Here is a 13,439-nt window from a genome sequence, read left to right on the forward strand (position 1 = left end):
AGCTCAACGGTCTATTTCATCAGACGGTAATAATGGAAATCAACCTTGCAATCCTCAAGCCTCCCTTTGTGGTCCCAGGGAGTGTGGGATGAGCACTGCCACGCCTCTCCCTACAGCTCCTGAGGAGTGTGCCGTCGTATACCCATTTTACAGATGGAAACCAAAGCCCCAAGAGGTGGGCCACTTGCCTAAGGTAACCTGGCTGGACCACGGCTGAGCCAGCACCTGCCCAGGTCCCTCTAAATCCTGAGTCTGCCGTCTCTGGGCAGGAGTATGATAGAAGGGTCCACCCCTAAGCAAGTGACCACCCTGTGTCTCAGCTCATAGAATATCTATCTACTTGCTGAGCCACTGGGCTGACCCACAGGAGGTGCTCAGCCCAGCGGCTGGCCCCTAGATAACCTCAATAAATGTTAGCAGTTATTATCATTTCTAAAGTCGTGCTTTCACCTTCTGGTGACCTTACCAGGTAAGGAGAGGAGTAAGTAATACTGTCATTCTGCAGGTGAGAAAATGACTCAGGGAATCTAAGTTTCCTCTGGAAACTGCCTGTCCCTCACACTTTCTTGGGACATGGGGAGCTGGCCGAGGACGTTCTGGACAGAAGTGCTATTTGGTTTTGGAACTGACCAGGAGACACACGGATGAGACCCAGGGGACACACGGACAAGACCCTGGTGATATGTGCACCCAGATCCCAGGAGACGGGGGGACACAGAGCCAGGAGCCCTGTTGGGTCACTCACCAGGTTGTCAGCAGCCAGTGAACCAGGAGGATCATCTGCAGCACAAAACAGGGAAGAGGGAAAGAAAAGATCTATGAATGTGACCGCCATATGGCGGGGGCGGGGGTGTGGGCGTGGGGGGGTTGCTTTTGGGGAGAGAAAACACAGGAAGCCCCTGTCTGGCACCTAAGAGGGCTTCACAAATATCTGTGGATAAAAAACACGAGCAACATGAATGAGCCGGGGTGAAGAAGGAAGAGGGGAGGCCACCCTACTCCCTGGGGGCAGCAGGAATGGGAAAGCACTAGGCGGCAAGGAACGTGCATTTCATCCTAAGTGCACGGAGGGAAGCCACCAAAGGCTTTTCTGCGAGGCAGCTAAAAAAAATCCCTCTGGGGGCACCTGGGTGGCTCAGTGGGTTAAGCGTCCGACTTTGGCTCAGGTCACGATCTCATGGTCCATGAGTTTGAGCCCCACATTGGGCTCTGTGCTGACAGCTCAGAGCCTGGAGCTGCTTCAGATTCTGTGTGTTCCTCTCTCTCTACCCCTCTCCCACTCACACTCTGTCTCTCTGTCTCTCAAAAATAAAGAAATTTAAAAAAAAAATCCCTCTGGTTTTTTTCTGGATTTCTCCACTATTCCACCCTTCTTATCGCCGCATAGGTCCTTAAAATCACAGCCCCCTTTACTGGAACTGGCATCTACTCCAGGTAACCAAAAGGGCCCTGCTTGGAAAGCAGATGGAGGAGGAGGGAGCAGATGCTTTGGGGAGGCAGGGCGGCTGTGAGCTGGAGCTTCCTGGAGCTTCCGAAGGAGGAGGGCTGAGGGGTGAGCAGGGACCCGCAGGGGGCAAAGGGGAGGAGAGAAAGGTGTTCTGAGCCAAAAGGAATAGGGAGGCAGAAGGGGGAGGAGGGAGTGGCACTGAACCTGTGGGGGGGGACAGGAGCCTCAAATCAGCTTCAATGGGGTCCCAGAAGTGGGTGGGGGACCCTGAAGGAGTCACTCAAGGTCATTGGCAGGGGTCAAACTGGGAGGGGGGATGCCAAGTGCATGGGGTGGGGACAGCAAGGGCGGAAGTGGGGGTGGCCGCCTGCAAGAAAGAACCCTGGCTGGGGAGGGAGAAGCCCTTCGAGAAGAGCTACCATTTACCCTGCACGTACTCTGTGCCAAAAGCCTTACACGACCTTCTTGGGGCCTCACAACAGCCTCTGGAACAGACACTAAGCTCATTCCCATTTTGGGGTGCCTGGCTAGCTTCGCTGGGGTAACTGACGACTCTTGGTCTCGGGGTCATGAATTCAAGCCCTACACTGGGTGTAGAGATTCCTTAAAAAAAATCCAAATCTTTTGGGGCGCCTGGGTGGCTCATTAAGCTCAGTCCATTAAGCATCCGACTTCGGCTCAGGTCATGATCTCGCGGTTCATGAGTTCGAGCCCCACATCGGGCTCTGTGCTGACAGCTCAGAGCCTGGAGCCTGCTTCGGGTTCTGTGTCTCCCTCTCTCTCTGCCCCTCCCCTGCTTGTACTATGTGTCTCTCTCCCTCTCAAAAATAAATAAACATTAAAAAAATAACTTAAAAAATAAATAAAATCTTTTTTTAAAAAAGATCATTCCCATTTCACAGATGGGAAANAAATAAACATTAAAAAAATAACTTAAAAAATAAAATCTTTTTTTAAAAAAGATCATTCCCATTTCACAGATGGGAAAAACTAGGCTTCGAGGAAAACTAAGTCATCTGGATTCCATAGATGGCAAGAGGTAAAACTAGAGTTCAATTGTAAGTCTGCCTCTGGCGTGCCCAACTTTGCAGCGGGGACCCGGGCATTCAGTGGAGAGGAGGCATTTGAACTTTCGACAGACGTGGACACTTTCTGCACATGGTAGAGGTGAAATCCGGAGCAGATGGCTGGGATGTTCTGCCTTCACCCCTAGCGCCCAGCGTGAGTGAACGAAAAAAGCTCTGGCGCCACAGCCTAGAGCAGCTCAACAGACTCGGAAAACAGTTCTGTAAGGACCAATGCTCCTGGCTTCATGGCGGTGCCAAGACTCTGAGAAGGCCAAGTCCATACACTATGGAAGGCTGGTGCTAGAAGGAATCTTTGCAAGGTGCCTGATCTGACTCTTGGTCTCAGGGTCGTGAGTTCGAGCCCCACACTGGGCGTATAAATTACTTAAATAAAAACTTAAAAAAAAAAGGAATCTTCGCAATCAGCTACCTTTGTTTACTACTGAGCGCTTCCAACATGTTGGACCCCATACTAAGTACTTTCTGTACATGAATGTACTTGATCCTTACAGTCTGCAGAGGTGCCATTTATAAGTGAGAAAACTGAGGCTCAAAGGTAAGTCAGTGGCAGAGCCACTCAGTGGATTCAAACCTGATCATTAGCCCCATGTCATCTGACTGCCAGGGCCTGGGCGGAATGTGCTCTTCCCTTTACAAAGATGGGGAAACTGAGGCAGAGAAGTCTTAGTCTGCCATGGGTTTTTCTTTCTTTCTTTTAATAATGTTTATTTTTGAGAGACAGAGAAACAGACTGTGAACACAGGAGGAGCAGAGAGAGACGGAGACACAGAATCCAAAGCAGGCTCCAGGCTCTGAGCTGTCAGCACAGCAGGTATGCAGGGCTCAAACTCACAGGCTGTGAGATCATGACCTGAGTTGAAGTCAACGCTTAAGACTGAGCCCCCCCAGACGCCCTCTCCTTTTTCTTTTTATGTTTATTTATTCTGAGAGGGGGAGGGGCAGAGAGAGAGAATCCCAAGCAGCGTCTGTGCTGTCAGTGCAGAGCCTGACGCGGGGCATAAAGTAGGGGACTGTGAGAAAACGGGGGATCTCACGAACCACGAAGTCATGACCTGAGCTGAAATCAAGAGTCAGATGCTTAACCAACTAAGCCACCCCGGCACCCCCACCATAGGCTTTTCCCCAGACGCTTAGGAGATGCGGTTTAATGGCACCAAGTTTCTCAGACGTTTATACTTGAACCCGACATCCCCGGTACTTGCTAGGCACCCACTCTGAGCACTCAATGGTGAGCAGAGCCAGCTGTGGAGCTGTGCTGCCCCCGACCCCTCCAGAACTTTTATGTGGTGGGAGACACTTGCTGCTCAGATCATCACCTCCAGCGAAACCCTCTTCCTGAAGGCGGGTGACAGCAAAGGAAAAGGAGCCTCATTCTATAAGGGGTAGGATAGGGCCGTGGGCTGCTTAGGAGGCTTCTCTGAGGGACTGGCTTTTAAGCAGGTGATTAACTAGGGGCAGAGAACAAAGAAGAACCTTTCTTTTTTTTTTTTTTAATTTTTTTTAATGTTTTTTTATTTATTTCTAGGAGAGAGAGAGAGACAGCATGAGCAGGTGAGGGTCAGAGAGAGAGGGAGTCACAGACTCTGAAACAGGCTCCAGGCTCTGAGCTGGCAGTCAGCACAGAGCCCGACGCGGGGCTCGAACCCACGAACCACGAGATCATGACCTAAGCGAAAGTCGGACGCTTAACCGACTAAGCCACCCAGGCGCCCCAAAGAAGAACCTTTCAAGCAGAAGGGATAGCGCCTGCAATGGCTCTGTGGCACAAGGAAGCGTGGAACATTCTGGAAACCGAAAAGAAGCCAATGCGGCTAGACAGAAGAGGAGAGCGGAGGATGGACAGGAAGCTGCAGGGGATGGGTGGGGGCAGGGCTGGGCCTGGGAGGTGTGGGAAAGAAGTCTGAGCTTTATCTCAAGAGCCAACCACCACCACCCGGTCTGTCTTTACAGGAAACCCTACCCACAAGAGGGAGAAGTCCTGCCTCAAAGGCCACAGCACGTGACCAGCTGCCAGGGTCCCGGTGTCCGGCTTTGAGACTAAGAGAAGACACTGAGAAAGAGAGCACAGGGGAGGCGGCTCACATCCCCACCTTCCTCCTGAAAATCAACACCCGAGCCTTCCGCACCCTTGGCTTCTATTTCCGAAACCGTCTTCATTTCCAAGCGCTCTGGTCCCTCTGTCCAGAGCATTCACACAACAGGTCTTGAACCCCTGGCCCTGCAGAGCTCTGCCGGATTAAGGCAAGATGAGAGACAGACACCCAGGGTGCCAGTTGATCCGCAGGCAAACCAGTGATCGCCCTGTGTCACCTGTGAGATACAGATTTTTCCTGGAGCCGGAAAGACCTGTAATATGCAGTGAGCGGCTGCCTAACGTCCAAAGCTGTGCCATCTGTTTGGGGAAGAAAAGGGTGCAACCTGGAAATACTGAGGATCCTTAAAGACGTACCGTGTCCCCATCGTGTGGTCCCCACCATGTGACATCACTTTTGTTTTATAAATATTTGAGAAATTTAGCACCTTTTGACCATGTCTCTTAGGCCCCTGGGAAAAGGAACCCACAGAAAACTAGCCTCAGTTTCCCCATCCTTGTAATGCGAGGGCACACCCACCCAGGCCTAGAGCCCAGGAGAGCTCCAACCAGAAACCGAGCCAAATGGGCCCTGCCCTTCAACACAGGAGGGAAGGGTGACTCATCTCAGCACAAAGAACTGTCTGCCGGCTGTTGGGGGAGGTTTCTGGTAACGAAGGGGACACCAGGGACTCTCAGGTATTGCCTGAGAGACTGGGGGACTCGGGGACTCGGCAAGAGGAGAGAGAGACCTGAGCTCCTGGATTTTTCTTTTTTTCTTAAAATATTTTTAATGTTTATTATTTTTGAGAGAGACAGACAGACAGAGTGCAAGTTTGGGAGGGGCACAGAGAGAGAGGGAGACACAGAATCCCGTGCAGGATCCAGGCTCTGAGCTGTCAGCACAGAGCCCGATGCGGGGCTCGAACTCATGAACCACAAGATCATGACCTAAAGTTGGATGCTTAACCAACTGAGCCACCCAGGCGCCCCATTCTCCTGGACTTTTCACAGTGTTCGGCACAGAGGGGCTGCCTGGCTCTTCCCCAGACGGCATCCAATGTGTCAGAAGACTGGGGAGGGGAGGGCCAGTGCACGGCAGCCAGGGGCCCGAGGATGCTGGACTGGAGACCTGGGTTCCGATCCAGGGGCCATGTCCCTTTGTGTCTGTGCCCCAGGGTCCTTCTCTGTGAAATGGAGGCAATACCTATGTCCCCATATGTCCCAGCGGGGTGCCTCAACTACACAGAGACAGGGTCCGTTACGGTACGTCTCCACAACCGTGCGTAAGTACCCCCACGAACAGGCATCTCGTTAACAGCATTAATAACACAATTCCGGTCATTGACGAGAACCTGCCTGCCACGTGTCTACACCGCCCTGAACACTTGGCCCACGTCATCCTTGCAACTGGATGGGGGAGCACATTAATGCTTTTACTTATGAAGAAACTGAGGCAGTGAGAGATTAGGTCCTAGGCCCAAACCATAACACTTATAAACAAGAGAGCTCAGATGCAACTCTCTGAATCAGTCTGTCCGGTCTGAGTTTTTCTGCTACTAAAAATGTAATGCGTCACCAACTCCTAGACCACTGGATTCTCCTCTTACCACCCTGGAAGCAGGTTTATTTTTATCTTCTTTTTACAGTGAGGAAACTGATACTCAGAGAGGTTGAGAAACCTGCCCATGGTCACACAGCTAGTAAGTAGTAAAGTCTAGGCTACACTGTCGGGATCTGGAAGAGCAAGGGAAAGGTGGATGGAAATGAGGTTTAAGCAGAAGGGAAAGCTAAGGGGAACATGACTTAGACCCCTTGTTTGCCACTAGAGGGCCTGTGGGGAATGGGGTTGGGGAGGGGGAGATTCCTAGACAGGTGGTATAGACAGACCTGTCTATAAGGTCAACCTAGTTCTATTAGTCCTGTGTAAACATTCGGCAGCCCGTTACATGGGGTAGTAAGACACCCCCCCGTCCCCCCCGCCCCAAAGCGGCTGAGACTGAGGGACCTGGGTCACGAACGCCACAGCGGGGACTCAGAATCAGACAGTGGCTAACTGCCTGGGCAATGAAGCCAAGTATGTGGATCTGATCCTGGCTCCACGATGCAGAAGCTGTGTGACCTCGGGCAAGTCACCTGATCTCTCGGATCTGCTGTTTGCTCATCTGTAAAGTAGAGACAATAATGCCTGGGTCACAGAGTTGTCACATGGATCTAGTGGCACAGGGAGGTAGAGAGGTACGTGACACAACACAGTGCCTGCCGGACAGTCAGCCCTCAGGACCCAGCCAGCCTCATTCCTACCATCAGGAAGTCAGCTTCTTAAGTTTTAACCCTAATGCTGCTACTCCTTGGAGGCTCCTCCCAAAGTCTTTACTCACACGCCCTCAGGAACCCAAGTCCACTCTGTTCTAAGCTTGTCACAATGGCATTTCTGCAGCTCAGGGCTTGCCTCGCGGATGGGGCTCAGTTAGAGGCTGCCCTTGGTGTAAAGGGCCTGGGGCAGTTGTTTCTTTCACCTGTCACCACTGACCACTCTGGCTAGGCTGGGCACAAGCAGGCATCCAACCAGTTGCCAAGGAATGTATGAAATGAGGGAGTGCAGGGCCACAGGGGTGCATTTTCCCAGCTCCCCTGGGGTCCCGATCTCAGAACATCCCACCTAGATGCCTCTAGGCAAGAAGCCAACAGCCGCTCTCCATGGGGTGGCCAGATTTAACAGGAACACCCAGTGAATTCTTTTTTTTTTTTTTTTTTTTCTAGGAGAGAGAGAGAGAGAGAGACAGCGTGAGCAGGGGAGGGTCAGAGAGAGAGGGAGTCACAGACTGAAACAGGCTCCAGGCTCTGAGCTGGCAGTCAGCGCAGAGCCCGACGCGGGGCTCGAACCCACGAACCGCGAGATCATGACCTAAGAGAAAGTCGGACGCTCAACCGACTAAGCCACCCAGGCGCCCCCACCCAGTGAATTCTGAAGTTTGGTTAATAAACAGTGTGTTAGCATGTCCCAAACGCTGCCTAACCCTTAGGCTAAAAAATCACTCACTGTTGATCTGAAATTCAAATTCAACTGGATGTCCTGTATGTTACCTGGCAAACCTGGCCCCTCGGAGCCTCCGAGCACTTACTTAGCGGAGAGCTTTGGAAACACGGGGTCTGGTTCCCAAGCCAAGGGGAAGGGCCAGCCATTTCGCTCCGGGACACCGAATGCCAGGACATACCTGTGGGTGCATCTGGCCTGTCAGGCACCTAAAGTTGCTCAAAAACAAAGGAAGCCCCAAAGAGACGAAGCCTTCCCAGCGGATGAAAACCAGCAAGGCAGAAGTCAGCCCTAACCGGCAGCCAGGAAAAAGGACATGGCTTTGAAGTCTGACCCCAGTTGGTTCAAAGCCTGACTCTGCCACTGAATCCCTGTGGGACCTCAGCAGGTTACGTATCTGACCTGAGCTGAAGTTTGTCTGTAAAAAGGTGACAATATCGGCTTTCTCGGGAGGTGGCTGTGATCAAGTAAACAACCAGCCGCTCCAGGAACGAGGAGGGATCCCCGCCATCTCAGTTCCTGCAGCTCTGACCCTCACCATTATTTCAGGCAAATCTCTCATCAGAGAGAAGGCAGCCGGCAGTGTGGCACTGAGTCACACTGCCGGGGACCCAGGGAATACGGACACCAAGGAACCGCAGCTGCCTTCCTGCAAGCCTCTTTGGCTGGAAGTTTCAGGGAGGGAATCGGGATTAAGGAAAATCAGCCTATGTGAAGTCCTAACACAGACGTCGTCTAACAATCCACATACGATTATGCGTTGTCGTGTTCTCTGTGTGTGAGAGTCCTTCAGTGCTGGACACCACGCGTGCTAAGTGCTTTGTCACTGGTGAGTAAAAGGCCATTCCTGGATACAGCCTCAAGGGGGAGGGCACCCAGACCCAAAATGGCAGGTTTGGCCCAAGGCTCGCACCTTCCTGCCCAAACCGAAAGGTCCCAGCCCCTCTGTCGCAAACTCAGCGCCTGAAAGCAGAGCCCGCCGGCGGTGGGCGGGGAGAAAATGAAGAAGCCGCTGGCATCTTGAGGGGCTGGGGACACGCCACAGGAAATGAAGACACCCCAGAGAGGCTCTCCGCGTTCTCCTAAGTGTACACGGCTGGGGTTTTCTGCCTTTAAGTAACTTCTATTGGAGTTCCTGTTTCTTACGAAATAAGGACGCTGGACTGATCAACTTTGGGGAAAGCACTTGTCTGGGAATTTCGGATTTTCTTAACCCGATTAAACCAACAAACGGGCAGGACGCTGCTGGGCGTGCAGGTGAAAGGTCTACCNCACAGTTGGCAGCTCCATCCCGACCCAGGCGGAGGGCACCTGCGCCGCGGCCGCGGGGGCTCCTGGGCTCTGAACTCGGGACGCAAACTTGCCTTGCCCCGCCCCGCCCGCTCCGGCCTCTCCACCTCCAGCTCCGCTCCGGGCCACGTGAGGCGGGTCACGTGATCCCCCGGTTGCTAGGAGACGGCGTCCGGCGGCTCCAGCCCTCCTCCGGATTTCCAGCTCCGGCCGCCTCCGAGGCAGTTCCCGCAGGCGGTTGGACAGTGCTGGGATTTGGCTCCCAGAGGGAGGAATATCTCGCCTGGTTAGTATCCTAACAGGTGGATCGAGGGGACCATCTGCAGCCGAAGACTTTGGGGGGACGTCCAGGTGCCAACAGCTGGTGTCTCTTCCCTGCCCGCACCTTCTCACCTCCCTGCTTTCCAGCGTCAAAGTGGAGACATTGACAATACCTACCTCACAGGATCCTTGTGAGGTTAAATGAACTCATTCCCATGTTGATAATGAAAAAATTATTCTGACACTTGCTGGAGTGCAAGGAAGACTCTTGCCATAGGGGTATCGCAAGGGGGAAGCATCGGGAAGCTCACCTCCCAGGACAGCAAGGCCTGGCGCAGAGGGAGGGGTCGGTGGATGGAAAATGCCAAGGAGAGACATCAAGGGTAGGGAGATTCTTGCTAAACTGACCCAACGGGATTCTTGCTAAAGGCAGGCCAGGACATCAAAGGTGGGGGACAGGGAACTTGATCAGATATGAGGGGGATCAGATATCAAGGGTGGGGAGAGTCTCACTAAATCGACTTTGCAGAATTCTTACTAAACGGGGCTCTGCACTCCCGGCAAGGACAGGCTGGATACAGAAGCCCAGGCCTAGTCTAGAAGAAAGCTCAGAGGAACCTAGCGAAGCTCTGATCCAGGATAGTGCCTTTGTCAAGGTAAAGTCCCCAGCGCAGTGCCTACCACTTAGTAAGTGAGCAATACATACGAGCTGTTGTTATTACTGCTGCAGGTCATTATCACTATACTGGTTGGGGCCTTCTTGAATCAGTATACCAAAACCTTTAGGAAAGTCCAGCTGGAAAACCAGCAGAAAATCTACAAGGCACATCTGTCTCCAGAAGGAAGAAGACTGGAGAAGAAAAAGGTTTTATCTAAACACTGTCTGCCCCCCAACTGTAAATGGAAAGTATTGAGGAAAGGGCCGTCTTACCTGGCACCCTCTTAGACTGTCCCACCCCAGACAGGGACATTATCCCTCTCCCCACCCCTCACCCATAACCAGAGAAAGTGTTCATTTGGAGAGCACCAGCTTCCATTAGAATCACCTGGGGTAAGGGTTCCCTTGGGGTGCCTCCGAGTGCTTGTTCTTGTGTTTAGGAGGGAGAAACCTCGTGGGGGGGCCGCAAAACCACCTGGGATTAGCGGTGGGGGGCGGGGAATGGGAGGGTCCTGAGAGCTCATCGAGACACATCCTCTGGGGGGCACCTGGGGGGCTCAGTCTTTAAGTGTCAGACTCTTGTTTTCGGCTCAGGTCATAATCTCAGGTTGGTGGGATCAAGCCCCAGGTGGGACTCTGCACTGCTTAGGATTCTCTCTCCCTCTCTTCCCCCCTCCCCTGCTAACGGGAGTGCACGCACATGCACGCTCTCTGCAAACAAACAAAAAAAAGACACACTCTCTCCGGACCTACAGGGAGACTTCTGCAAGGCTTCAGGGCCCACTGGCCTAATTTCATGCCCTGTTTGGAGACACAGTCTTCCAGCCCAGGGGGCAGAGACGCACAAACCTGCCACCGTGACTGAGAGCTGGTAAATGGCTAAGCTTAGTTTGATTTTTCAGGACTTAGCACACAACAGAACAGGTGTTTGAATCCAGGCTTTGGCACTTACTGTTTGAACTTGGGCAAGTTGCTTTGCCTCTCTGTGCTTTAGGTTTTTTTCATGTGTAAGAGGTAGATAATAATGGTAACTTCCTCAAAGGACTGTTAGTAATTAATACAAAAAAGCATTTAGAATAGTGCCTGGCAGATGGTAAGCGCTAAATCAGGAGTGGCCGCTATTGTCATTAAGTATTAGTTATTGTTAATTATTGTGATCGGATACCTAGAAGAGAGTAATTCCTCAATAAATGGTAATAACACTATATTATTATTTATTAATTTTTTTCCTAAGAAAAAGCCCCCATCCACCTCAGATCCTAGAGATGTTTCATCCAAGCCTGTAGGGGTGTTATGAGACTGAAATCACATTAGAAGGAAAAAATAAAAAACAAACAACTCCTAGGATTAAGGCTAACATTTATTAAGTCCTTATTTTGAGGCAGACCATGTAAAAAGCGCTCACACTGACCCCATGGTATATGTGCTGTCCTCAGCTTTCCTTACAGTAAGATGATTGAGGTTAAGAGAAGTTAGAAAGATAATCCAAATTACTGGTGGGCATGACACTGGCCCGGTGACTGAGGAGGTCTGGCTCTGGGACCCTGACGTTCAGCCCCTTGTTTCCCCTGCCTCCATGGGGGTGGGGGNGGGAAGACAGACTGCGGATGAAGCACAAGGCTGGGTCTGTGGAATGTCCCTGTGGCCCACACAGTGACACTGCATTCTTCCCCACCAGCTGGGACGTGGGGGGAGGGGGCAGGAGACCNGAATTCAAGTTTAAATTTGTCATGTGCCTCACCAGTCCCGTGTGCCTTAGCCAAGTTTTATCTTTGTCTTGTCAGTACTTTCAGCACAGTGAGAGACTTGCGAAACACAGATTCATTCATTCAGTCAGGAGAGTTATTGAACACCTATTTGGGTAAACATCTAGGACCAGAATGACTGGATCTCATGACGGTTATATTTACCTTTTTAAGAAATTGCCAGGCTGTTTTCCAAGGTGATTGCGGTATCCTATCTTTTCTTCTTCATTGCACTTATCAGTATCTGAAGGTATTGCCCTATCAGTGTACTTGTTTACTGCTTATTATCTGCCTCCCCTCCCCCCCCAACTAGACTGTAAGCCCTAGGAGGGTGTGGCATCCTCAGTGCCTAGCCCCTTGCCTGGTGCACAGTAGGCATTCAGGGAATGGACTGACAAACACCAGCTGAACAAATACGTGTGCACCACCTCCCATCAGACATCTGGTAGACCTGCCGCCCAACTCCCCACTTGTCCTCAGGGTGCAACTCATGGTCAGGCTCTACCCAGGAAGCCACGAGGTCAATGGCACTGGTTATGGGTGATGCAAATGACAGATAAAACAACTAAGGCAGGGGGCGCCTGGGTGGCTCAGTTGGTTGGGCGGCCGACTTTGGCTCAGGTCATGATCTCGCGGTTTATGGGTTTGAGCCCCACGTCGGGCTCTGTGCTGACAGCTGGCTCGGAGCCTGGAGCCTGTTTCGGATTCTGTGTCTCCCTCTCTGTCTCTCTGACCCTCCCCTGCTCATGCTGTCTCTCTCTCTGTCTCTCAGAAATAAATAAAACATTAAAAAACAAACAAACAAACAAACAACTAAGCCAGGGAAGCAACTGGGACTCCATTTTGGAAAGGCTCACATCTTTAATCCTCATGGGATAGGGTAGAAACTTCTTGGTTAATGGAAGCATTGTTACAGTTTGGATGACTTCACCCAAGTCACAGTTAGCAAAACTTACATGGGAGCCATATAAAAAGAGCATGCGTACCCCCTCGAAGTCTGTCTGTGGGGTCCAAGGATCTGGTCTCAGGTACAAGCCCTTTCCATGATTCTGGAGACGAAGGTGTGCATGTGTACCTGCAGACTCCTAGAAGAATGAGGAACTGATGAAGTGGATAAACCTGAAATAGTGAATAATAATGACTCAGTTTTAATTTTCTTATTAAAACTTTTCTCGAATGTTTATTTTTTTAATTTTTTAATTGTTTAATGTTTATTTATTATTGAAAGACAGAGCATGAGCACGGAAAGGGCAGAGAGAGAGGAAGACACAGAATCCGAAGCAGGGTCCAGGCTCCAAGCTGTCAGCACAGAGCCCGACGCAGAGCTCGAACCCACAAACTATGAGATGATGACCTGAGCTGAATTTTGATGCTCAACCTGACAATTAACTGACTGAGCCATGACCGGTTTTTCAATAGGCTTTCCTCAAATTCACTTGGGATGGGGCAAAATGAAATCTCTGGAGAATGTTTTGAGGGGAGATGCTGTTTAGTCAGAGGCATTGGAACGTGGGTATCCCGGGAGGTCACCCTCCTTGGGCGCTGTCCGGGTGGCGGAGGGGACCATAGGGGCTCAGCCCTGTGAGATGTAGCCCTTTTCCACGATGTTAAAAGATGAAGCAGAGTCTAGAGTCTCCACTTGTATATTCTGATGGCTTCTCAGAGCCCTGGACACAATGATTGAGGGGACAGACCATGCAGGAAACATCTAAAAAGAAAAAAAGAAATGGGGCACCTGGCTGGCTCAGTGGGTTAAGCCTCGGAGTTCGGCTCAGGTCATGATCTCACGGTTTGTGAGTTCGAGCCCCACATCAGGCTCTCCTCTCAGCACAGAGCCTGCCT

At 51.5% G+C, this 13,439-nt stretch overlaps 1 protein-coding gene and 1 non-coding gene across 3 annotated transcripts in view; one reads left to right on the forward strand and one right to left on the reverse strand.

The window, feature by feature from the left end:
- The window catches only part of AGTRAP (angiotensin II receptor associated protein), a 7,016-nt gene extending 6,170 nt beyond the window's left edge, over positions 1-846 (reverse strand). For both annotated transcript variants that reach the window (XM_077763795.1, XM_077763794.1), the window contains exon 1: positions 746-846. In XM_077763795.1, the coding sequence (XP_077619921.1) occupies positions 746-780 (35 nt within the window). In that variant the 5' untranslated portion in view covers positions 781-846. The remainder of the gene's footprint in view (positions 1-745) is intronic.
- A 12,257-nt stretch (positions 847-13,103) lies between these two features.
- On the forward strand, positions 13,104-13,307 carry LOC144231517 (small nucleolar RNA SNORA73 family). The gene has a single exon (XR_013335089.1). It is a non-coding gene; the product is annotated as a small nucleolar RNA SNORA73 family (small nucleolar RNA).
- Positions 13,308-13,439: the final 132 nt, after the last annotated feature.

This window comes from Crocuta crocuta, unplaced genomic scaffold, assembly GCF_008692635.1.
Source record: "Crocuta crocuta isolate KB4526 unplaced genomic scaffold, BGI_CrCroc_1.0 scaffold13, whole genome shotgun sequence".
Taxonomy (NCBI): Eukaryota; Metazoa; Chordata; class Mammalia; order Carnivora; family Hyaenidae; genus Crocuta; species Crocuta crocuta.